This window comes from Sturnira hondurensis, unplaced genomic scaffold, assembly GCF_014824575.4.
Source record: "Sturnira hondurensis isolate 20B ecotype Veracruz unplaced genomic scaffold, ASM1482457v3 Scaffold0003693, whole genome shotgun sequence".
NCBI classification, from domain to species: Eukaryota; Metazoa; Chordata; class Mammalia; order Chiroptera; family Phyllostomidae; genus Sturnira; species Sturnira hondurensis.
Genome location: NW_028076324.1, coordinates 5,566,841 through 5,593,588, shown reverse-complemented (window position 1 = coordinate 5,593,588; position 26,748 = coordinate 5,566,841). Strand labels below are relative to the sequence as shown.

The window sequence follows — 26,748 nt, the reverse complement described above, 5'->3', positions numbered from 1 at the left end:
CTTCTTGTCCAGCACCACATCCGTCTGGCTGCTGATCCCCACCCCCACTCCCTTCCAAGTTGGAATGACACCATTCACATTATGCTCATAGTGAGCATACAGCTCAATGTCTGTGACACTGCAACATTATTTTTCAATGAAACATTTTAAACATAACAGTTTAGAACCTTGCATAAGAAAAACCCTTGTGTTACCACCCAGATTGTTGAAAATATTAACATTTTTGTTTCCTGTATGTGATTAATAGTTGAAACCCTTTCTGTACCCCTTCCAGATCCCATTCCCCTCCTTACCTGCCTGAGGCAACCATTGTCATGAAATTGGTGTGTAACCTACTTGCATATTTCTCATTATATATATGTAAACATACTTACATACATTTGCCCTCATAAACAGTATGGCTGGGTGTTCTTAAACAGGCATAATAATTTACATATCTTGTAATTTGCTTTTCTCACTCAGGGTTATATTTCTCAGATTTAATCATGCTGATGCATTCAGTGATAATTGCTTTGTCTTTTCAACCTCCCCATGTGAGTTATCATATGTCCTATGCCTGACATTTCAAAGGACACTGTGTAAATTGCATAAAAATGCATATAGCTGCACATCTCCCAGCTCCGCAGATGCAAGGAATCTGGAAATATATAAAGCAGGACCACGTGGTTTTTCACCCCCCTCGCCCTTAGCAAAGCCAGTGTTGGCTTCACAACACACATTGGCTTGCTCAGAATATGCCTAAGGATCAACGTTACTTTTAAAGAAAATTGATACTGGACAAATATATATTTATTAGTAAAATTGAAAGTGTCACTTTAGATCTCATTTATTATGCTTTTTCCCATAACTCACTTTTTGATGTTAAACTATACTTATGACTGTCTAAGCTTAATACTCAATGTTTAACCTTTATTGAACACCTTTTAAAAATTGTGGTAAAATATACATAACATACGATTTACCATTTTAACCATTTTTAAGTGTAGAGCTGTTACGTACATTCACATACCAACAGAACAAAATTATGCCTTGAAGTCTAGGTTGAAAAAGGACGAAAAGGAAGAGCAAGAAGTGTAGGTAAAATAGTGTGAAAGAGTACCTTTGAAGTAATCTAGACAGTCATGAAAATGCCACGTGGCTTTGGGTAAGTCATTTAATTCTTTCTTGGCATTCTTTCCCTCCTCCGAAAAATGAAAGGTTGCGTTTAGATGATCTCTAAGAACATTTTCAGCCCTACAATTGTTTATATAGAAAAAGAGAGAGAAAACATTTTCTAAGGAGCAAAACCTTGGGGAATGCCATCAATAACCAACCTCCACCTGTTCATTAAGGTCTTGGCAAAAAAGGTTATGCACTGTTCCAGGGCAGGTACCCCCTGCCTGCTCTGTTGTCTTGGCGTGGAGGCCTGCAACATGCCAGGTGCCTGCCTCTAACCTGCACAGAGTGCCCCCTCTAGACTCGGTGGCACCTGCCTTTCGACCTCTTCAATGCCCGGGTCCCCCTGTCGGCACTCTTGCCCGTGATGTAATCATAAAGTGGGGCGAAGACAGTCCCCGCGTTGTCTCAGCAGGGGAGGAGAGCGCTGGGCTTATTTACTAACAACGCTTGAGGAGCTGAGAACGACTCCGCGGGGTTACCGCAGCGCAAGACACCACGCAGGGTGTATGGCGAAAAACAACCAAGTGCGACCACTGGGCCTCGCGCGGCTGGGCTCAAAATGGGAGCGCTCGGCGGAGCCTGCAAAGCGCGCCTGCGCCGTGCGTGCGCGCGCGCGCGCTCCCCGCGCCGCGCGCCGAGACGCTCGAGAAAACTCGCGGTTGCTGAGAGGCGCGCGCCGGCGGTCCTCCCTCGCTCGGTGTACCTGAGGGACCAGTGGCCGTCCGCGGCCGGCGCTGCAGCCCCTAGCGCCCTTTGGAGACCGGGCCTCGCGGTGTGAGGTGAGCACCGAGGCTTGCAGTCTCCCGGCCGGGTTAGCGGGCAGAGGGCGCGGGGAGTGTGGGGAACGAGGAGGTGCCGCCGAGGCTGCCCGCTCCTCTCTAACCCTGTGCTGAAGAGCCACCAGCAGCCCCGGCACCTCCTCCTCTGGGATCGTTATTTTCGTCGCGGCCAAAACAAAAGCTGTCGACGCCGGGCTGTGGTCGGGGTCACAGGGGCTTATCGGGATCGACGGCGGACCTAGGGGATACGGAGGAGCCGAGTTGGGGGCCGAGGCGGGCAGATGCCCGGGGAGATTATTAACCCTCTCTGTCCTCAGCTCGCGCTGGACAACCTGTGCGAGTGTGCAGCGGAGGCTCCCTCTCCGCGCCCCCTGGCCCAGACCCTTCCACCGGGAACGGTGCCCCGAATCCCCAGCCCCAGCCCGCTGCCTGGGTCGGCGCCGCGGAGGCGTGCGGCGCTCGCCGCCCTCCGGGAGCGTGGGTGGAGGACGCGGCCGCCAGCCGGGGGAGGACAATGCGCCGTGGGCTTCGGCGCCCCGGGCCCTTGAGGCGGCCCGGAGACCCAAGCTAGAATTTCCCCCCGCCGGGACTCCGTTTCAGCATTTGCCTGACCTCTTGTTTCCAAACCCTAAAAGTTGTCCCCTCCATCCCATCAGTTTGCAAAGTCGCTCTTCCTTCCCAAATGCCTCCCCCAGTTGCACCCTTTTATGCTGTGTGTTTCCCACGGCATGGGTGCTGCTGGGTAATTAGTAGATGGCCTCTGAAATAAAGGTGCTGTTACAATAGTTCAAGACAGTTTAACATCTTCCTAGAGGCTTTGTAAATCTCGGCTGTCTTGGAGTTCGGTGCCTCCTCTAAGAGAAAGAGCCCCCCCCAGCGCCCCCCCCCCCGAGCAAAACCACATGCCATTAATTCATGCAAAGGAGTAGACTTGAAGTTGAAAAATATCTACTCTATGTGAGAGGTGCGGTTTTTTGCCCAGTCTAAAGGAAAAATCTGAATTTCGGTTCCCTGCTGAATTTAGGGTGAGGCGGCAGCGGAACAGACTGGCAGCTCTATAAATGACTTCTGCATAAAAGTATCCAAACAAAATCTCGTTTTGTAAAAGTAGTTTAGATAGACCTATAATGTTCATTTAAGGGGACTGGGACACTTTGCAAAGCCAGTGAAATGAGAGCAAGGAAACAAAGACCTGACATTGAGGATATTACCTCCCTCTTTTGCTTTCTTGTAGCCTTTAGTGGTGTGCTGACAATCTAAGGAATAAATCCTTACTTCTGTTATTAAGACATAATTACTCCTCAAGATAATGCTTCCCATCCTTACTTTTCAGCAAATCAATACTATGTTTTTCCTCCAGGAAAAAAAAAAAGCATTTACTTGAACTACCAAACCACAACATAAAGATGGAAAGATTCACAGTTAGGAAATAGAAAAGAGGTGTAAAAGCTTAACTGGGCTGATAGAGCTGGAGATAAAATATAAATAAGATGCAGCCTTTCTCTCACCATGTTGCCTTTTATTGAGTGAAAGAACATGTGCCTTCTCCATTCACCAAATTCTTTAAACTATCAGGAAAACAAGTAATTCATTAAGTCTATCATCCTACCTTCTCTTTTCTTCCTTTTTTTCTCCTCGACTGCTAGCATTCTCTGCCTCCACGCCTCTGCAAAATTTGTAACACTTTCCCATTAATAGAAAGAGGAGAATGGACTGTAGACTCATCTTAGCTACTGTATTCTCTGGAGCTCTATTTTGTGCTTTGTGAACATTTAGGAGGATTTTTGAGAGGGGGGTTCTTGATTGAGGTATTTGAAGTAGGGAGGGGTGAAGGAAGTTGAATAGTAAAGTTCACAGTCTTTCTTTGTATACTACAATGTGAAGCTTTCTCATTGGGGAAGGAGAGGCAGATTTTTAACTCACAATACGTCCCACGTCCCTCTTAACAGGAAAAAATTATCTGCTCAACATAAATGTCATATTAGTTCGTTAGTAAAACCATAAGATTTTATACTCAAAACTTACTCTGAGCATATTAGTTTATTGATATTAGATTGCTATTGATTTTATTTTCTTTAGGAGTCAGGAAACAGCTCCTACCACATCTCTACCACCTTTTACCAGGGAGAGTGGTGTTGGCCTCAAAACTGGCTTATCCCTAAAACTCTAGAATTACAGGTGTTTAAAGCTGAAGCTGCGCACTAAGAGAGCAATAACAAAAAGAATGGTTTGGAAAATATGTATTGGAGAAATTAGTGTAGATTTTTGAAAAGATGTGTGGCAGGGTTTGAGGAAAGGAAGACTTTTATAGTGACATTTCCATACACCTAGGAATAAATGAAGAGTGAGGACTCTTTACTGGCTAGGAAGGAGTTTTAACTGATTGTGTGTCAAAAAGGACTTCTCTCTTTGCCTTCCAATTCGTTGTGCTGAAGAGTGCGGACTGTTTGGGTGGATCCAAGGAGTGTGTTGCAAGTGAAGTTTGGGATGAATATAACTTGGCTAGTCGACTTTAAAAAAGAACAAATACTAGTCTCTAAATTTTACTGAAATAACTTTATAGTCAACGTATATAATAAACCATACAAGCTTGCTAAGGGAAAAAATCAGGGACTTGATATTAGAGAATTTTCTGATGAACAGATTTTAATTGGACAGGGAAGCTGGGTCAGAAATTCAGCCATTTTTTTTTAAGAATCTGGCCATCTTTTAACTGCACTTTTGTTTTCAGGTCAGTATTAAAAGACCTGCTTTTTTCAGTCTTAAAAGTAATTTATAATTTATAAAATGGACTGGATTTTGATGCCTACCATTCATTTTAATTTTGAACTTGGATAGTTTATTTTTCATGATTTTTTTATCCCCACCACTGAGCACATTGAATGATTAGTCTATTTGTTGTAATCAGCAGATGACAAGATGGACTTTAAAAATTAGATGAAGTAAGAAAGATCAGAAAATACTCTGAGATTAATAGGAATCTAGGCCCTATGAATTAAGTATGAAGTTGTGTGAAGTACAAGTTGTACTTGTTTCTTTTAGCAACAAGAAGGCAAATTTTGAGAATGAATTTATTTCTTAAAGAATAAGATGTGGAAAACAAAAGGTCAAAGACCACATGGTTTTGGGAAAGGAATGTAACACTTAGAGCAGTAAGTATGGTCTGAATATATTTTGTCTCTAACAAGGTGAATGTCCTTGAGAGAAGAAACTGTTAGAGGTTTTCATTGCTAATTCTTGCAATGCATTCTTAGAAAACTCTCAAAAAAAGATGAAAAATATTCCTCCTCTTTCCACTGTAGGGCTACTGTGTGTGAGGCAACCTTTAGGTGGTATTTCTGAATTAGAAATGCAAAATGTTGTCTCTAGTTATAGGGTGTCAAGAAAATTAAATCTAAACTGAGAATGATGAAAGGGATCACTTTCTGTACAGAGTGTAAATTGGAATAGAATTGCTGAACATACTCTTTTGTTTCAGGACCCTCCTGACAAGCCCTCAGGGCCCACTTTTGTCATTGTTTCTGCTGGGATTCAGCCTGCTTTTCTCTTCACAGTTGCCACCTCCTGTTCATTGGGTCTGGCTTTGCAACCAGCCTGGGAAGACAGCTTTCCAAGGTTGTATCCCTTTATTGCTGTTCTTCAGGACAAATACTAAGCTTGTTCTAAGGGCTTTTACTTTTTATCATCAAAAGAAAACTGCTAATTGGGCAATATCAGATTCCTGATGTTACACATTCATAAAAATTGAAATGTAGGTTAGAATGTATCTTGTCCTTTCTGTTGGAATGATAATCAAATAACTTAATCTGAAGTTAGTTCTCTAAATATCTTACATTGCACTGTGGAGAAGCCAATGTGCCTGGTTCCCCACAGATGTGGCGTGAATAAGTTGTTGCCGTGTCGCTTGCTAACTTTTTGCTGGCCCCTGGCCCTTAAAGCTGTTCACTCCAGTTGGGTTAACCCAGCAGGTCCCTTTACTCAGGTGAAATTTATAGATTTCTTTTTAGTAAAAAATACAGTATCAGTAAGACTGTCAAAACCACTGTTAACTCTTATTTAATGAGTTGCTGTGTTTTGCTAGGATCTCTTCGGGTCCAGAATTTTCTCTGTGGACCTGCATGCCTACCTCAGCTTACAGCTTTTCTGCTGATGACCCTTCCTTTTGAAAAATGACTTTTGCTACCCACATGATCCTGATTAGAAGCAGATATTTCATTATGTTATCGAAGAGTAATTTGAAATACACGCAAAAGTTTTTTTTAAGATGTGTATACCATTTAAGTCAGCTGATGGTGATACAATTTTTTCAGTATTGAAAATCTCGTATTTGTGCTTTTTGTTATTAGTTGAGTTGAATATATTTTGATGTGTTGGTTATTTGTATTTCTTTTGTAAATTCATGTCCTTTTCTCATCTTTCTATTAAAATATTCCTCTTTAGCTGCTTTTATTTTTAAAATTTATTTTATGTATTATTTTTGCTAAGCATATAATTATATTCACATATACTTACAGTTTCTTAATTATTCTGTTTCAGGATAGCATGTCTTAAAATGTGACTTACAGAGCTCTTACTCTAACAGTACCTGAGATAATCGTTAGAATGCATGCCACTGTATAGAGATTCAGGTGCATCTTCTAGACATTAAAATTAGAGACCCTCTGATTTGGGGGACATATAAAATTTTAATATTTCTACAGTTCTTATTTTTTGTCTCACTGCATTTGACTTTTTTCTTACCTATTTTAATAATCATAAACTGTAATCTTGATATATTAAGATTATTGTCCTGACCCCCGATAACTTAATAGACTTTACAAAAATTTTGACATATGGTAATACAGATTTCTTAGGACATAAAGGAAGCTTATAATATGGTGGGAAGTTTTACTTCCAAATTAGATAAAAGGAATAATTGAGAATAAACCAAGTAAAATAGATGGAGTAGGAAAAAGTGTTAAGGGGATGTCTCGTCGTCTAGTTTTATAGACCTAAGGTATTGCTGTTTCTTCCTCAAGTTTTATATGGTGGTCTTCTTTGAACCATAAATTTGAAACCCATCATTTCTTGAAAAAATAGATTTGTCCAGTGAAGTATTTGAAATTATTATTATATATGTATTTAATAGGGAGCAATGTTCCCTTTAATATTTTTTTTTAGTTGCAAGCAGTTGAACATGCTATATAAGCAACAAACTACAAAGACTGAACTTAGATGGATGTTTCAGTGCTGTAACCACAAAGCTTTCAGCAGTTACTTGACACATGTTTAATGATATGCATAAGTGTTACTGTGCAGCATGGTCATTAAGTTTAAATATAAATGACTGTTTAATATCATTTTTCTATAGCCAGACTTCATATTTCTGGGGCCAGCTTGAAGGAGGAAAGAAAATACGGCAGGCCAAGCAGACCTTACAGAGATTCCTGATTCAGAGATTTTGGTATAGAGAGATTAGGCATTTGGGGCAGGGAATAGTCAAAACTTTAGTCTCACAAATCCTAGAGGCCACAGACTTGCCTTTTTTCTTCCACTACTCAAGACCATCTACTAGAGGGAAAAATTGGGAAGATTCCATCATTCCTTTACTTTCTCCAAATAGTTTTTTCTGCCAAGTAACTCAGAATTGAGACGCAGAGCTCCCAGTCATTGATAGTGCACACAGGACAGTCTCTTGCCCTATTTAAGCCAAACCAGTTCCAGGTCTTAAGGCGTAAGCTGTTATGAGTCCTAATATTTAGGTTGTCTAATTAACCTTTGTCTCTCAGAATTTGTCAACCTGAATTTCTCATGTTTTCCCAAACTAGGCTCTCTACAACAAACACAGAAATATCCAATGCATACGAAACAAAAATAAAATGAAATAAAAGCAAACTTAACCTCACTAAGCCAAATGAAAGTATTATAACTTAGAATATACTTTTTTCCTACCAGACCTGCCTTCCAGTCCACCCATAATCTCCCATCCCCAAATGACTTAAGTATTTTTTCCCCTAGAAAAGTAGGAACAAGTCAAAGGTTCTGAAGCTTGGTGGAAACTAACCTGGAACCATTTTTATTCCTACTTTGACTTTATAGGGATGATTTCTATTTTTTGCTGCCTGGCTGTGTGTAATGAAATATTTGTTGATCAAATATTTCTGCATCTGTGTGTGGTACTAAATTTTTGTGCTATCTACAAAGATGATGCAATGTTGGGAAAATTTCCTGATATTTCTTTTAGAGCTTTGTATTTGCCAGATCAATATTGGTTGATAAAGGTAGTCTTTGTATAAAATGTAATTCAGTTTAAACAATACCTAATGTTTGGTGCTGCTTTATTATTTGTACTTTTATATACATTCCCTTATAATTCACTTCTATATTATTCTTGTTAGAGAGATGGTGTTTTCAGAAAGAAAATTCTGAGTTCAGAGAAGTTAAATGATATGTTTTCATTCACACAGCTACTATGGGGTTGAATCCACATTTTTTTGTTTTATTTGTATTTTCTCTCTTTTGGATACCTTTTGCCAAATCAATTAATGTAAAAATGCACTATTAATGATTAAAACATGTAAAATAAATTTTAAATTTAATAGCTTAGATTATAAGTATGGCAGCTATTTAAATAAAATTTAGGATAACAGCATGAAAACTTTCCAAAATGGATCAGTTACAGCTTGTGGTAAATGAAAATTGCTATCAATATAAGCAAATTAAACCATATGTTATATAAAAAACTGAAGGGAGAAAAAAATGCCTTTAAATGTTGGTTTTTAAAGAAATTTGTCAGTTACAGTTGCCATTTAATATTTTATATTTTAAATGATGTTATAATTTATACCATAAATGATAAGGTAGAAAAATTATACTATATCTTTATTCAGTACCTATGTATCTTCTCTATTAGGTCAGTATCTTATCTCTCATAAAAGGTGTTTATTTCTCTTTTTGATAGTTAATTGTTGGTATGTAAAAATGCAACTATTTTGTATATTGATTTTATATCCTGCAACATTATTGAGCTCCTCAAAAATTTTATATCATATGTAATATTTTGAGAGGAAATGACTAATTTCTCCCATTAAAAAAAATACTTTCCAGATATTTCAATCAAAGGAAGAAATAGCTCTTCTCCTAAGATGGAATCTGTTGTTTGGGAATGTGGTTGATCAACTTGATATATTGGCCAAATGTGCCCTATGTAATAAAATGAAAAGAAGAGACAAGATGATGTCATTTTCCTGTATTGTGAAACCAAAAACAAATGCCTTTTGTGAGACCAAACTAACAAACCTCTGACAGTGCAAAGCGTATTTAACTGTGTGAAGAACTTAATAGTAAGATATAGAAGAAGTACTTCTTCAAGCTGAGACCTGCAGGTGTACAGAGACCTAAAATACATACTGAGTAGGCCTGGATAATCCACATCTCCTTCAGATCCAAGAAAGATGGCTGTGAGTTGGATCGTCTCCTGCCTTTGGCCCTTGACTGTGTTTGTGGGGCATATGAGTGGGCACAGTTTGTTTTCTTGTGAACCTATTACTTTGAGGATGTGCCAAGATTTGCCTTATAATACTACCTTCATGCCTAATCTTCTGAATCACTATGACCAACAGACAGCAGCTCTAGCAATGGAGGTAAGATAATCTATTCTTTGACATATCTTAGAAAATGATTCTTATATTGTCCTATTAACTAATCTGGTAAATAACAGGGAAAGAATATGTTATTTTAAACTATATCTTATCTTATACATTATAAAGTTCTATATTTAAGTTCAAACTCTTAACAGTTTGAAGAATTGATGTTTGGGGAATGTTAGCTGACTTATTTTTTAGACATACTTTTATAAAGAAGTTTGAAACACAACCTGGTAGAGAGTAGCCATTTAGATGTTTAAGTTTTCCCAAGTTTTGATTACATTTTTTCTGTAATTTGGCTGATAATAAAACTTTAAATATAATAATATTCACAATTTAGTCATTAAGTATTGATGGTAACATGATTTTGGAAAATGAGTTCTGTAGTTCAGCCTTAAGGCTAGTGGTTTATAATAAAATTTTCTTAAATGTTTAAAATGATTTTCTGGCCTTACCATGTTTACCTTAATTTTTTTTGTTTTTAAGAACAGTAACTGTGCAGCAACAACATTTTTTTTGATGTGTGAATTGTCTGTTCTTAGTTCTCAGGATTTTATGAAAATTTACTTCAAGTTTTTTAAAAGCAATTTTTTGGCACTTTTAATAATTTTACTTTAGAAACTATGATAAATTAATGGATATAGTTAATAGGTTTAATAGGTATGTATGTGTTTCTATACTGGTTTTAAAATTGTGGACAAGGATATGTTTACCAGATAAGAACAAGGAGGCAGTAGATGGTGGCAGTAAGGAGCATAGGATTTGTATTTGGACAGACCTGGCTTTGAATTCCAGCTCTATCACTTTCTAGCTGGCAGGTTATATGAACTTGCCTTACCGTAGTTTCTTTGCTTGTAAAATGGAATACTCATATAAGCTTTCATAAGGTACAAAGTGAAAACGTGTATAAAGTACTTGGTACATACTAAGAACTCTAAAAGCGATAGCCTTTATCATTTACTCATATTCTCATATTAATGTGGCTATATAATACATATAATTTACAGAGAATGTTTTGTACTTTAGTCTTTAATCCATTGTTACAGTGCTTTCAGCAAATTGAAGCCTGCATACTTTGGAATTCTTCATTTTGCAGTATAACTCAAAGGTTCATTTCTTCCAAGTAGGCTAACATAAATCTGCCTGGGAAAATTTGTAGGAAGATTATTATTTATAGATTATTATTTATAGTAATCTATTATTTATAGATTTTAAAATGTGGAGGGCATCTTGTATACTCCAAATATTTGAAGATGTTTCAGAGGGTGAACAGAACATTTTCTGCTTTTCCTCTGAGCACACAGGCCTAACTAGTAGAGGGAGACTTGATACTGATTGTCAGATTAGGATATATGAGTACAGGTATTGGTTTAATATAGTAATTTGGTTCCAGGCATGGTAGTCCTATTGTATGTTAAAGCCATCAGTTTTCTCATACAAAATATTGAAGTTGAGTACCCTTATTTCTAGTATCATTACAAGTTAGTTCAACTCCTTTGGAAATCAAATAAAATGGTAAGAAGCGAGTCATGAAGATATTTGTACTGATTTGGGTTCACCTTTTGGCTGTGCCATGTAGTAAATTTAAGACTTTGGACTTAAGTCACTTAACATCCCTGAGTCTTCATTTCTTCACTTGTGAAGAGACATTAATGACAAAAAATCTCTCAAAGAGTTGTTAGGATTAAATGAGAGATTTATAAGGTAGCTACCACAATTCATGGCACACAATAGGGGATCTGCAAATGACGATTCTATTCCAAACTCCATTTCTAAATGATCCTACAGAGAAAGTACTAGAAAGATTATACATGTGTTAAGCTATCTCTTCTCAAATAAGCCAATATGTTCTAGATATTTTATTGGCAGTGAGGTTATTTCAGTTTGGATTTCACACATCTCAGGGAGAACACCTAACTGGGTAATACTTTCTAAGAGAAGGCTGTAGTGATTTGAAATAATTAATATTGGGGATAGTTGCTTGTAGCGGGGTTGTCATATCAGGACAGTGATTCTACACTGACAGAAAGAGTCATCTGACAGTTTGAGAGTGTGAAGTTTCTGTAATAGTAAAAGACAGATACTCAGCAGTCAGTACAACATACTTTCAGATGGAAGTGAGAATACTTGGGTCATTAGAAGGGCTTAAATCTACTGATGACACCCTTCATCTAGGAACTTTGGATACATGTCTGCCAGCTTTTATCAGGAGCAAGTACAGTAATTGCAGCAGGTAATCCCAAAACACTTGAGTATTCACTGTTGGACTTGAAAGATGGTTTCCTAGGTGTAGCATCTGTCAGCAGGCCCAGACTTCAAGATTGCCTTGTTTATTCCTGTTCTGATGTTTGATGAGTCAGAATAAGTGCATGCAGCAGGATAGTAAATGAGAGTGAACGAGGATTGCACAGATGAGAGAAAGTACAGGATCTGATTATCTCAAATTTGATTATTTGTGAACAAGTTAAATGTTCTTTTATTGTATATAGAGATTCTGAGTCTACACTTCCATTGAAATTGGGACGTGTGTAAATAATAGGATAAGAGTTGATTTAGTAAGTTGGAAAAGAGGATCCTTGATAGTATGTTTATTTCCTATCCTACCTTCCAGAACATGCACATGTATACACAAACACACACACTAAATGTTTATAACTTCTTAACTTGATGACTTTCTTTTCCCTTTGAGTATCAATGGCTTTTGATAATAAAAGAATTTCTCATTCTTGGGTGTCTGAAGCCATTTTGAGCTATCCAAATTACTGAGTAAATTTTTGGAAGCTATAGCACGGACAACAAATTGTCAGTAACTATCTTTACCAACCCACATGTTATCAGGTGTTTGTGACTTCGGTGTTGATAAAAGAGATCTGAGCAGCCTTTATTCCCATTTTGAATAACTAAATTGAATAGGAAGGGGACAGTTAGTGAAAAAAAGCACTAGAAAGAAGTGAGAAGACTTGTTTTCTGCTATTAACTAGTTTTGCAACTTTTTGGTGTTGGTTTCCTCTGGGAAGTGAACTTTTCCCTTTCTATTTTACAAGGTTATTGTTAAGATCAAATGATATAGTCACGTGTATATTAAAGAGCTTTAAAAAGTTAAAGTGTTCTCTGAATGCAGAGCATTCTTTTTTGCCTGTCACCCTAATCTCTTCAGGAAGTTGATTGCTTGTCTACTCTTTTTAAAATTTTTTTTAAAGAAACCAAACCTCTGTGGGAAAATTAGAGGAAAAACTCCTAGGATGGTTTGTGTTTGCTCCCATTTCTTGTTTTCTTTTGTCATTCTCATTAAAGATTTTCTATAACATGGGAACTTGGCATCAGGATAGACCACTGGGAACACAGAACTAAAAGCCTGCCTGAACATCCTTGGTATCTTTTGTGGTTCATTAAAAATGAAGTATGTTTGAACCAGTCTCCCAGTTATCCAAACCCAAATTTTAGCACTTTTTTCCTCTAATTTTTTATTATGGGAAATTTTAGTTATATAAAGATATAGATAGAATAGTATAATACATGCCATATACTCATTATCTGGCTTTAAAAATTATCAAATTATAACTAATCTTGTTTGATTTATGACCTCATACCCAACTGGGTTACTTTGAAGCAAATCACAATCACCATAGTTTCATCCATAAATGTTTCCATATACACACATATTGGGTTGGCCAAAAAGTTTTTTTTCCCTATAAGATGGCTCTAGTAGTGCTTAGTTGTCTTTAACTTCATTTGAAACAATTTTGTTAGATTATATTGTGACAGCTGTCATATCAGCATGCATTTAAAAAACATCAAAACTGGTGAATTTTTGTGCACTCATTTTAATATTGAAGATGGAAGAACATGCCCAACATTTTCAGTGTATTTTGTTTTATTACTTGAAGAAAGGTAAAAATGCAACAAATGTGAGAAAAGATTTTTGCAGTGTGTGCGGAAGGTGCTGTGACTGATGGAACATGTCAGAAGTGGTTTCAAAGTTTTGTGCTGGAGATTTCTCGCTGGACAATGTTCCATGGTCAGGTAGACCAGTCAAAGTTGATAGTGATAAAATTAAGACATTGATTGAGAATAATCAACGTTATATCCCATGGGAGATAGCCGACATATTCAAAATATGTAAATCAATAAAGTTATTGGTGAAAGTGAAAAAAAGATGTTATTTTATGGAAAAAACTAAGTGAGCTTTTTGGCCAACCACTAGGTTGGTCCTTAACTCTACGAAGTAAGGACTCTTTCAAAATATATAAACACCATACCTTTACACTTCCTTAATATTATCAAATACCAAATTATGTATGAATTAGTGCTTCACATTTTTCTTGTAGTTGACTTTTCAAATCAATTGAAAAGTCTCTTTTAATTTTTTTAAAGATTTTATTTATTTTTAGACAGAGGGGAAGGGAAGGAGAAAGAGAGGGAGAGAAACATCAATGTGTAGTTGCCTCTTGCGCACCCATCACTGGGGAGCCTGGCCTGCAACTCAGGCATGTGCCCTGACTGGGAATTGAACCAGTGACCCTTTGGTTCGCAGGCTGGCACTCAGTCCACTGAGCCACATCAGCCAGGGCTAAAAAGTCTCCTTTTAACTTATTGTTTCTCTTTCCCCACTCCCTTTTTCTTTGTAATAAATGTTTGCCCTATAGAGGTTCTCACAGTCTTCAGTTAGCTGATTGCATCCCTGTGGTGTAACTTACCATGTTCCTCTGTCTCCTTTGATTTTGGGGGGAAGGGGTGGGTGAGAATATTTTATGGGCACATAATATTTCATCGTCATTCTATAATTTTAGCATTGATGATGATTTCCTAGTTCAATTATTTTGTTATGGGTTTGCAAAATGGTGATATTCTAATTTATCATTGTCATTTCTCAGCTGAAATACTTTGTAAACAAGAACTGCCCTTGCTGGTGTGACTCAGTGGATTGAGCAACAGCCTGCATACCAAAAGGTCGCCAGTTTGATTCCCAGTCATTGCATGTGCCTGAGTTTTAAGCCAGGTCCCCAAGCTGGGGGCATGAGAGAGGCAACCAGTTAGTGTATCTCTTGCACATTGATGTTTCTCTCCCTCTTTTTCTTCCTCCCTTCCCCTCTCTCTAAAAGTAAATAAATAAAATCTCTAAAAAAATAGACACTTTCTCTCTTTGACTACTAGACTACTGAGTTACTTTTCTGTATGGTTTATATGAGAAAGACAGTATAAATATGCAATACTTGATCATACTCCTTTATTAGTTTTGAGGATAAGTTGATCTTCAAAGGGGACAAGTGAAATCTTTGTTTTAAGTATTATGAATGCATGGATTTTTAACATATTTGATGTGTTGCAGTTCATTGCAGTTATTCTTTTTTAAAAAAAACTATTTTATTTTTAGAGAGAGGGGAAGGGGAGGAGAAAGAGGGAGAGAAACATTAATGTGTGGTCACCTCTCATACACCCCCTACTAGGGACCTGGCCTGCAACCTAGGCATGTGCCCTGACTGGGAATCGAACCGGCAACCCTTTGGTTCCCAGGTTGGCACTACGTCCACTGAGCCACACCAGCCAGGGCTCATTGCAGTCATTCTTATTGGGGCTCAGTCTGTTCCATCTTTGGTGGTAGGAGCCTCTTCAGGGTAGCTCCTGCGTGTTTTTTACAGTAATCTAGTGGTTTCTAATAGTTTCCTTGCTTTCTTATATGATCCAAGTCTATATCAGAATTCTGCCTCAAGTATTTATTAATAAACAAACTTTAAGTAAGTTTAATGACTTAGTTGGCTTTATTAACAATTCATGAATAGGACAACATCTTATTTAGCAAGTGGAGAGATACTCTCAGGGCTTATACAAGATGGAAGGCTTTAGTAAGGAGTGTATGGCAAGGAAGTTATCATAAAGGAACAATGTAAGAGTTTATAGATGATTATGGCTTCTCATTGGTTGAGCTGCAGTGTTTCCATTGGCTGGTGCAATTGCTGAGCAAGAAGAAAACCTTCCTCCTGCTAAAGTAGTAAAGTAAATATACTTACTGTGCAGGTACCCTTTTTCCAATTGGTTGGGGTCTGTAACTGAATTAATTGATGTTGTGATTGATATCTTCCTGTTTGGCACAATTGGCTATGACTGATAATACCTGAGAGCTCCCTGTGATAGGCCTCCCCAGCTCCAATTTTAATTGAAGTTTCCTTTATTAATTTTCACACCTCGAACCATCAGTTTATCTAGAAAGCACTGATTCTTTTTAATTGGAAAGGATATTTAGAGACCAATATCTGGGTACGAAGCCTATTGATACTGGGTTAATCATTTTTAGGCCATTTCATGGACAGAGCCAGAAACACTTTTTTTAAAAGAAGTACATCATAAGTTTATGCTGATACTTTCAATTCAGATAATATTGCAGTTTTTAAATTTTATTTTTTTCTTTTTTTCGATGAAGCTTTATTATACACATACATTGTGTAATTTCAGAATAATTGCAATATTATTACTAACAATATGATTAGTGATAGCAGTTTAAGGGTTTTTTGCTACATCTTTTTGTGTTTAAGGATGCCTTTCACCAAAGATGTACAGTCAAATACTGTGTTTTAAATTTTAAACTGCTTATCTGTGTGGTTAAACTCATTACACATTTAGGTTTATTGTTTCATTTTGATCTTGAGGATTGAGTTTATTATATAATTATGTTTTAAAACTTTATATTTAGAAAAGTCTATGCCCTGGCTGGTATAGCTCAATGGATTGAGTTCCAGACTGAGAACCAAAAGGTTTCCAGTTTGATTCCCAGTCAGGGCACATGCCTGGGTTTCGGGCCAGGTCTCCATTAGGGGGCACATGAGAGGCAGCAACACATTGGTGTTTTTCCCTCTTTCTCCCTCCCTTCCCCTCTCTCAAAATAAATAAATAAAATCTTTAAAAAGAAGAAGAAAAAGTCCAGTTTCTGGCTTTTCTAATGGTGTTCTTGTTTCACCTTAAAGGTAGTCATTTTAAAAATTTTATATGTAAAATTTTATATTCCATTAAAAATGATAAATATATGTAAATGTTTTAATAATACTTGTCTATATATTCTTTCACCTTTCTTTGATGTAGTGTTATACTGTTCATTTTCACTACCTTATTTTTTCCACTTAGCCATATAACCTGGATATTCCATTGTACTATTTATAGATATTACTAAAAAATTATTTTATAACTGTGCCAAAAATATACATGACTAAATAATGCTATAAAATGTATTATTTCAGCCCTGCCTGGTGTAGCTCAGTGGATTGAGCGCGGGCCTGCGAACCACACGAGCAGTTTGATTCCCAGTCAGGGCACATGCCTGGGTTTCAGGCCAGTTCCCAGCAAGGGACTCACAAGAGGCAACCATACACTGACGTTTCTCTCCTTCCCTTCCTCTCTAAAGATAAATAAAATCTTTAAAATTAAAAAAATTTTAATTTTTTAAAAAATGTAAAATTTTAATTTTATAAAATTAAAATGTAAAATTTTAATTTTATAAAAAATAAAATGTATTATTTCAACCATTTTTAAGTGCACATAGTTCAGTGTCATTAAGTACATCCACGTGTTACGAAATCATCACCACTGTCCTTCTCTGGTACTTCTTCATCTTCTAAAACTCAAATGCTTTACCTACTAAACAGTAACTCTTCCTTCTCCCGTTCCTGAAGTTCTTGGCAACCACCATTCTACTCTGTTCTGAATGTGACTACTCTAGGTACCACATATAAGTGGAATCATACAGTAACTGTCTTTTTTGTGACTGGCTTATTTCAGTTAGCATAAAATTTATTGCAGTTGCTCCATTTTACATACCTATCAGCAGTGTACAAGGGTTTTAGTTTCTCCACATCCTCACCAACACTTTTTTTATTTGTTTATTTTTTTCCCCTGGATAGTAGTTATCCTAATAATGGATGTGAGGTTGTCCTTTTTCATCTTTAGAATTCAGTTCCTACTGAAGGCTTGTTTGATGTTCTTTTGCTGTTGAAAGCAGAGCCTCTCCTTACTTATCTTTGCATGTCTTGCACCTAACAGTACCTCACACATGGTAACTGCTAAATATATGTGTGAATGAATGAACGAACTTTATAAACTGAATTTTATTAAGGGTGGTAGTCTTCATGGTTATGGTTATGATGCTGTACCTAACCACTTAATCTCCTTGGATAGCAAATAGTAGTGTGCTTGGTGAGGATGGTGGTGATAGTATTGCCACCATCAGGGACACCACTTATCACTTACCCTGAACTTGGTGTTTTACTTTGCCCCCCACCCCTTTTTGGTCTTTACTTCCTGCTTTCAATATATATCTTTGCACTGACAAGTGGTGTAATTAAGCTAAAGAATAAAACAACCTAATTTTCACATCTCTAGACCTGTAATGTTCCTTTTGGTTTAATACTCTCTTCTACATCTTTGCCTGGCAAAATTCTAACAGTTGTATTTAATACATTAATAAGGAAAAGAAGTAAGGGTAGATAACAAAACATTATCTATGCTATCATCCTGCTTTGGTTGAAGAAAAAATATGTATGTTTATGTAGATTTGGTGATCTGAAAAGCTTTTCCCAAGGCTAGCGGTGGTTGCTCCTGAATTAGTACAGTTTATTCGTGTTTTCAGTGTTCTTCATTTACCTTTATTCTGATTTTCTGTAATAAATACATTGTGCTTCTAAAAGAATAAAATTAGTACAGAAATTTTATTTTTAAAAACCCAACGGCCCTTTTTTGGCATAGCTCCCAGTTGCAGTGCCTAAGACTTAGTATTTATTACATATATTTTGATCAAATGACTGACACTTAAGGAAGAATCTAGTAAATGCAATAAAGTCATAAAGTGCTCAGGAGATTCAAAAGAAAAGGCTCATATATAGAAGGCATCAGGTGCAGATGATATTTGAAAGTTTTTTTTACGGGAATGGCATAATATACACCTATGTAACAGTAATAATTAACATTTTGTTGATAGTCTTTTTAGGAAATGAAATGTCTTTGATTATATTCTCAAAACACATTATTATATCTTAAGAATACATGCATTATTCAGCAGATTTACTTATTATCTTTTGCTTAGGTGGTTAGTAATAAGGTGTTTTTCCCCTAAACAAACGATTTAGTGAGTTGGCTTGAGACACCTATTGTGTGACATGGAAACCAGCCAGAAATTAAGAAGCTTCTAAATTGAAAAATGTACACACAAGTAATGGAGAATTAATTGCATTTAGTTTTTCTGAGTTTTATGGGAGAATAGCAGCTTTTAAAATTTTTAATTGATTCTCTTGTGTTACAAATCACTTTAAAGGAATACCTCTAAAAACTTATTTTCAATTAACTTACTAGGTGTGGTAGAATTTGATTTGTAAAGTTTTATCTTTTGAGACAGACCACAATTAACAATTGTTTATGATACTTGAAATGTTAAAGTTTACTTCCTAAAGGAAAGTCAAGTTTTATGAATTGTTTTGGGGACTTGTCTTTGGCTTCATATAAATATGCTCCTGTGATAATGGAGTATTTCTGCAAACCAACTGACTAAAAGACTATTGGAAAACATTTAATATGGTGGGGTGAGACACTTATAAATACTAAGATTTGTAAAAGAAAAGGAAATCTATTGGGAGTAAAGGTATTTTGCACACCTAGATTTTTTTTGTAAGACAAAATAATTACCAAAGTTTTGGACCTTTTCTCATTAGGAATTCTATTTTTATAAAACAAGGAGTTTTAAAAGGTATATTTATTCACTTAAAATTATTCTAAACAGTTCTTTTTGCATTTCTTTTTCTAATTTGGATCTGAAGTAAAGTGAATACCATTTTTGAATTTTCAAGGCCATTCCACATTTGGCTTCACATTTAGTAAATTTAGTCATGATATTCCCCAACCCAGTAGGATACTATTTCTATGGTTACCAGACCCTTTGTAGAGTAACTAAGATTGGAATTCTGCTTCTCATGAGTCAAATTTTGGCCTTTGACTCTCTCCCCTTTTCACACTCCTTGCTAGGCTTCGGCTGTTGCTATGCTTGAAGGCTTGTCAGCTAGCGGTTCCTATGGTAACAGGAATGGAAATTTGAAGGAAGAAAGAGATTGGGAGCACAAAGGCTTGGTTGATTTGAATTTGAACAAAGAATGGAAGGTTCCATGTTGTGTACCTTTGTTGTAGAAACCAGAAATTTAATTTCAGAAAGTTACTTTTCAGTTTGTAAACTTCCTATACCTGGTCTTAATTTAGTTAACAAAAGTATTACTATTTAAGGAAGTACTCAATAAGAATATTAAAATTTAATCAGCTAAAGATCCTTTTTGTACTTCATAGTGAAAGTACAAAGTACTTTGAAAGTATTACTTATTAGATATATTCTCAACTTTACAGTATTCGAGCTACTACCTCATTTAATTTTTATTTTGCTGAGGTTAAAAATTGTTAGGGTTAAAGTCAAGGCAATTTGCTTATTTGAAACATTAATATTTTTATTTGTTTTTATATAACAGCTATCTTGAGGTATAATTTGTGTATAATAAACTGAACTCATTTAAAGTGTTCAATTAGATGAGTTTTGAGAGATGTATGTACCTGTGAAACCATCACCACAGTCAAAAGATAGAGCATTTCCATCACCTCAAAAGCCTCTCACCCTGTTGACTCCCTGCTCCAAGAACCAACAACTGATCTGCTTTCTGTCACTATGGATTAGTTTCATTTTCTGGAGTTTTATATAAAGGTAGTCATACAGTATTCACTTTTTTATGTCTGGTTCTCTCACCCCAGCATAGTGATTTTGAGATTCATCTGTTTTTTATTTTGCTTTTTAAAAATCATTTCCATTCACTTCTCACTCAGCATTTGAGAATAGGGAATTTAGCAGGTTTTCTCGTGCCCATCAAATAGGCCTTCTACAGCTTTATTAATTTGCAGCTCTTCCCTAATCCCCCTTTAAAGCTGTCATTTACTGGGTTCTGTATGCTAACTATTTTATGTATTGTTTTTATTATTATTTATATACTATTAAGGTCATTTTACAAAGGAGAAAACTAAAAGTTTAGAGAGAGGTTATATGGAACAAATTGGTTAAGTTCAAGGGCTTTGGATAAGAATGACTCTTGGCTCAGTGTAGCTGTGTGATCTTGGGCAAATTACTAAACTTTACGCTTTATTTCCTTCACATGTATTATAAAATGGGATTAATAATAATAGCGCCTACCTTATGGAACTGTTGAGATGACTGATGGAATAATGTGTATAAGGCACTTAGAACATTGCCTGGCTTATAGTAACTGTCAGTAAATGCTTGCTGAGGTACAACACAAGGTACTTACAGCTAACAAGTGACAGAAGCATAAACTTGTAGCTTTAGGTTCAATGCAAGCAGTGCAAAATGTCACTCATATCAATTTTATAATTCACGATGGGACTCACAGATGGAGGTTTTACTAACATAGTAACATAACATTGGATTAGTTGGTAACTTATGTATTGCTTAACACCAAGCAAGTTTGAGACTTGCTTAAGACATATATTTGCACATATATGTTGTATGTGCATCCATCAGCATGTGACTCTAGAACATTTTTTAACTTCTAATTTTAAAATTTTTAAAGATTTTATTTATTTATCTTAGAGGGGAAGGGAAGGAGAGAGGGAGAGAAACATCAGTGTATGGTTGCCTCTCGTGCATCCCCCACAGGGAACTGACCCGCAACCGAGGCATGTGCCCTGACTGGGAATCAAACCGCGGTTATTTGGTTTGCAGGCCTGAGCTCAATCCACTGAGCTGTACCAGCTAGGGCTTAATTTTAAAATAATTATAGATTCACGAGACATTGCCAAAATAGTACAGGAGATTTTGTGTACTCCACTTTCTCCCATCTTACGTATCTTATATAACTATTTCACGGTATCAAAACCTGGAAATTAACATTGGTACAATGTACAGACCTTATCATAGTTCACCAGTTTTTATATGTACTCATTTATGTGTGTATATATATGCATCTTTGCAATTTTATCACGTGCTTAAGTGAATGTAGCCACTGTTACAGTTAAGACACAGAACTGTTATATCACCACCAAGGAACTCCTTTTGTAATTACAAGCAACCACTAATTTGTTCTCCATCTCTATAATTTTGTCATTTCAAGAATGTTACATAAATAGAGTCATACAGTATGTAATCTTTTGAGATTAGCTTTTTTTCATTTAGCATAATGCCCTTGAGATCCATCCAAGTTGTTACAGGTATGAATAATCATTGTTTTAAATAGCCAAGTAGTATTCCATTATAGAGATGAGCTATAATTTGCTTAACCAATCACCCATTGAAGGACATTGGGTTGTTTCCAGTTTTTTGCTGTTACAAATAAACCTGCTATGAAAATTCATGTACTGCTTCTTGTACAGCTGCAACTTTTTTGCCAACACCTTGATCTCGGACTTCTGGCTTCCAGAAATGTGAGACAATGAATTTCTGTTGTTTAAATCACTCAGTTTGTGTGATACTTTGTTATAGGAGCCTTAGCAAACTAATAAAATATATACCTGTTCATTTATTTCTGTTTTCCTTGATTTATTTCATCAGTGTTTTATATAAGTTCTGTGCATGTTTTGTTGGATTTATACCATATTTGGGATTTTTAGTGATTATAAATGTATAGTTTTAGTTTAGTTTCTGCATGCTCATTATATAGAAAAATACAATTTTTAAAATGTTTTTCTTAACTCACTGGTTAGTTTTAGATGTGCATTTTAGATTTCTTGAGATGTTTTATGCAGACAGTAATACCATCTACAAGTAGAGATAGTTTTCTTTTTCCATTCTCTACACCTGTTACTTCCTTTTCTTGCTCTGTGTGCTGGTAGGACTTCCAGTGCTATGTTGGATAAGATTGGTGAGACCAGGCGCCCGCCCCTCCCTTGTTTCAATCTTAGAGGTAAGAATCCAGTGATTCAGTTAAGTATGATGTTAACTCTAGGGTTTTAGTAGATATGCTTCATCAAGTTGAGGAAGTTGCCCTGTAATTCTAGTTTGCTAGGAACTTTTAATATTATGAATGCTGTTCGTGCATCATTTGGTATGATCATGTTAATTTGGTAGATTACACTGATTGATTTTTGAATATTGAGTCAGCTTTGACTTTGTGGAACAAACTGTACTAGGTTATGGTATATAATGCTTTTAATATATTTTTGGATTTGATTTGCTACTGTTTTGTTGAGGTTTTTTTCATTCATGTTCATGTGGGATACTGGTTTACAGTTTCCTTTTGTGTACTGTCTTTGTTTGCCTTTTATAGTAATCCTTGCTTCATGGAATTAATTTAGATTAATTCTCTGCTGTTTTCTGGAAGAGATTGTATAGAGTTGGTGTTAATTCTTTGAATGTTGGTTAGATTTTACTAGTGAAATCATCTGGCCTGTGCATTTCTTTTTTAGGATGTTTTAAACTACAAGTTAAATTTTTTAATAGTTGCAGGATTATTCAGATTATCAGTTTTATCTTGTGTGACTTTTGGTAGTTTGTAGCTTTGGAGGAATTGGTTCACTTCATCTGAATCGTCTAGTTTAGGTATGTAGAGTTGTTCATAATATTCTCTTATCTTTTTAAAAAATCTATTGTTTATGTTTTTATGGTTGTCCCAATTTTTCCCTCTTTGCACCCTTCCCCCATACTCCCTTTCCACAGTCAATCCCCACACTGTTGTTCCTGTTCATGAATGATCCATATATGTTCTTTGTCTAATCCTTTTACCTTCTTTCAACCTGTCTCCCCCTCCCCCCTTATAGCTATCAGTCTGTTCCTTGTTTCTGTGCCTCTGATTGTATTTTGCTTGCTAGTTTATTTTGTTCCTTAGATTCTAATTATAAGTGAGATCATATGGTAGTTGTCTTTCATTGCCTGGTTTATTTCACATAGCATAATAGTCTCCAGTTCCATCCATCCCGCTACTTAAGGTAAGAACTCCCTCTTTTTTACTGCTGTGTTGTAAAACACAGCTTTTTTGTAAAAAGCGTTGTAAAATGCATCATAGCTTTTTTATCAGCTCATCTACTGAGGGGCACTTAGGCTATTTCCAAATCTTGGCTATTGTAAATAATGCTTCTATGAATGCGGGGGTACATGTATTGTTTTGAATTGCTGTTTCAGGATTCTTTCGATGTATTCCTATCAGTGGAATTGCTGGGTCAAAAGACAGTTCTGTTTTAATATCATGAGAAAATTCCATACTGTTTTCCAGAGTGGTTGCTCCAGTCTGCATTCCCACTAGTAGTTCGCTAGGGTTCCCTTTTCTCCACATTCTTGCCGGCACTTCTTGTTTGTTGATATATTGATGATAGCCATTCTGACAGGTGTGAGGTGGTATCTCATTGTGATTTTAATTTGTATCTCTCTGATTGCTAGTGTTGTTGAGCATTTTTTCATATATCTATAGGCCATCTGTACGTCCTCCTTGGAGAAATGTCTATTCAGAACCTCTGCCCATTTTTTGATTGGATTGTTTGTCTTCCTGGTGTTGAGTCATGAGTTCTTTATATATTTTGGAGATTAAACCCTTGTCTGATGTATAATTAGCAAATATGTTATCCTTTACAGTGGGTTCCCTTTTCATTTTGCTGATGGTTTCTTTTTTTAAAATCTCTTTAAAAAGATTTTATTTATTTATCTTTAGAGGGTAAGGGAAGGGGAGAGGGAGAAATATCAATGTATGGTTGCCTCTCATGTGTCCCCTGTTGGGAACTGGCCTGCAACCCAGGCATGTGCCCTGACTGGGAATTGAACCTCGATCGTGTGGTTCGCAGACCCGAGCTCAATCCACTGAGCTACACCAGCCAAGGCTGCTGATGGTTTCTTTAACTATGCAGAAGCTTTTAAATTTGATGCAGTCTCTTTATTTTTTAATTTTTTCCCTTGCTCTGGGAGATATATTGGCAAAAATATTGCTATGCCAGATATCTGAAATTTACTGCCTCTGTTTTCCTAGAACTTTTATGGTATCATGACTCGTATTTAAAGTCTTCTAATCTATTTTTAGTTTATTCTTGTGTATGGTGTAAGTTGGTGGTCTAGTTTCATTTTTTTGCAAATACTAGTCTCATCTTCCCAACATTTATTGAAGACACTGTCTTTACTCCATTATATACTCTTTTGCCTCACTTGTCAAATATTAATGGACCTAAAAGCATGGGCTTATTTCCAGGCTCTCTGTTCTGTTCCGTTCGTCTATGAGCCTATTCTTATGCCAGTACCAGACTGTTTTAATCACAATGGCCTTACAGTATAGTTTGGTATCATGTATTGTAATCCCTCCAACTTTGTTCTTCTTTCTCAAAATTGAGGAGAATATTTGTGGTCATTTTTGGTTCCATATAAATTTTTGGAATATTTGTTCTAGATCTGCAAAATATTGCACTGGTCTTGTAATAGGAATTATGTTGAGTCTATAGATTGCTTTGGGTAGTATAGAAATTTTAATGATGTTAACTCTTCCAGTCCACAAGCATGACATATTCTTCCACTTACTTGTATTTTCCTCAGTTTCTTTCTTCAGTGTCCTATAGTTTTCCAAATACAGGTCTTTCATCTCCTTGGTTAAATTTGTCCCTAGGTACCTCACTTTTTTTGTTGCAACAGTAAATGGTATTGTTTTCTTAGTTTCTCTTTCTGATATGATAGTTCATTATCAGTATATAGAAATGCCATGGATTTATGAGTATTGACTTTGTATCCTGTTACCTGGCCAAATTAATTTATTAGGTCTAGTAATTTTTTTGGTAGAGCCTGTAGCATTTTCTGTGTATAATATCATGTCATCAGTGAATAGTGACAGTTTTACTACCTCCTTTCCAATTTGGATGCCTTTTACTTCTTCTTGTCTAATTGCTGTGGCTAGGACTTCCCAGTACCATGTTGAATAAGAGTGGTGAAAGTGGACATGCCTGGCTTGTTCCTGATATTAGATAAAATGCTTTAGTTTTTGCCCATTGAGTATGATGTTGGATGTAAGTTTTCCATATATGGCCTTTATTATGTTGAAGTATGATCTCTGTATTCCCACTTTGCTAAGTTTTTATCATAAATGGGTGCTGGATTTTATCAGATGCTTTTTCTGCATCTATTGATATGTATGATCTAATCTTTTTAATGTCTGCAGAGACTGTGGCAACATCCTTTCTTTCATTCTTGATATTGATAATTCGTGTTTCTCATTTTTATCAGTCTTGCTAAAAGCTTATCAATGAAAATTTTTTAAAAATTTATAGATTTTAGAGAAAGGAAGAGGTGAGAAAGAGAGAGAGAAACATCCATCTGCTGTTCCAACCACCCTGCACCCACTGGTTACTTCTTGTATGTGCCCTGACTGAAGGTTGAACCTGCAACCTTGGTGGATTGGGGTGATGCTCTAACCAACTGAGCTACCCTACCCAGGCTTAAAGTTTATCTAAATTTTTGATATTTTCAAAGAACCAGCTCCTGGTTGGAGTGATTTTTTTTCTTTGTTTGTCTGTTTTCAGTTCCATTGATTTCTCCTCTTTATTTTCTTCCCATTTGCTTGCTTTTTGTTTCTTTTTCTCCCTTTGACTATTATGAGTAATAGTGCTCTGCTATAAACATTCATATACAGATTTTTGCTTGAACACCATTTTTAATCCTTTTAGGTATGTATGTGGTAGTGGAATTGCTGGATCATATGTTAATTCTGTGTTTAACTTCTTGAGGAATCACCAAACTTTTCCATAGTGGTTGCCTCATTTTACATTCCCACATATAGTGTGTAAGGATTTCAATTTCTCCACAGTTTTATCAACACTGCTTATTTATTTATTTATTTATATTATAGCTATCCTAGTGAGTATGATATAGTATCTCATTGTGGTTTTGATTTACATTTCCCTAATGACTTTGGCATTGAGCATCCTTTTATGTGCTTATTGGTCATTGCATAACCTCTTTGGAGAAATGTCTGTTGAAGTTCTTGGCCCATTTTAAAAAATTGGGTCCTTTGTCTTTTTGATGATTTATAGGGTTTTTTATGTATTTCTGGGTACTAGAACCTTATCAGATATTAGATTTATAAATATTTTCTTTCATCATAAGGTTTGTCTATTCTCTTGATAGTATCCTTTAATATAGAAAAGCTTTTAATTTTGAATTTGATTTTTGATGAAGTCCAATTTATCTATTTTTTCTTTTGTGT

General features: G+C 36.1%; 1 protein-coding gene across 2 annotated transcripts in view; it reads left to right on the top strand.

Moving 5' to 3' along the window:
* Positions 1 to 1,809: 1,809 nt before the first annotated feature.
* FZD3 (frizzled class receptor 3) overlaps positions 1,810 to 26,748 on the top strand; it is a 69,413-nt gene continuing 44,474 nt past the window's right edge. The window contains exons 1-3 of one of the 2 annotated variants that reach the window (XM_037042212.1): positions 1,810 to 1,937; positions 5,492 to 5,552; positions 9,024 to 9,559. In XM_037042212.1, the coding sequence (XP_036898107.1) occupies positions 9,371 to 9,559 (189 nt within the window). In that variant the 5' untranslated portion in view covers positions 1,810 to 1,937; positions 5,492 to 5,552; positions 9,024 to 9,370. The remainder of the gene's footprint in view (positions 1,938 to 5,491; positions 5,553 to 9,023; positions 9,560 to 26,748) is intronic. The other variant, XM_037042210.1, reaches the window with a different exon arrangement.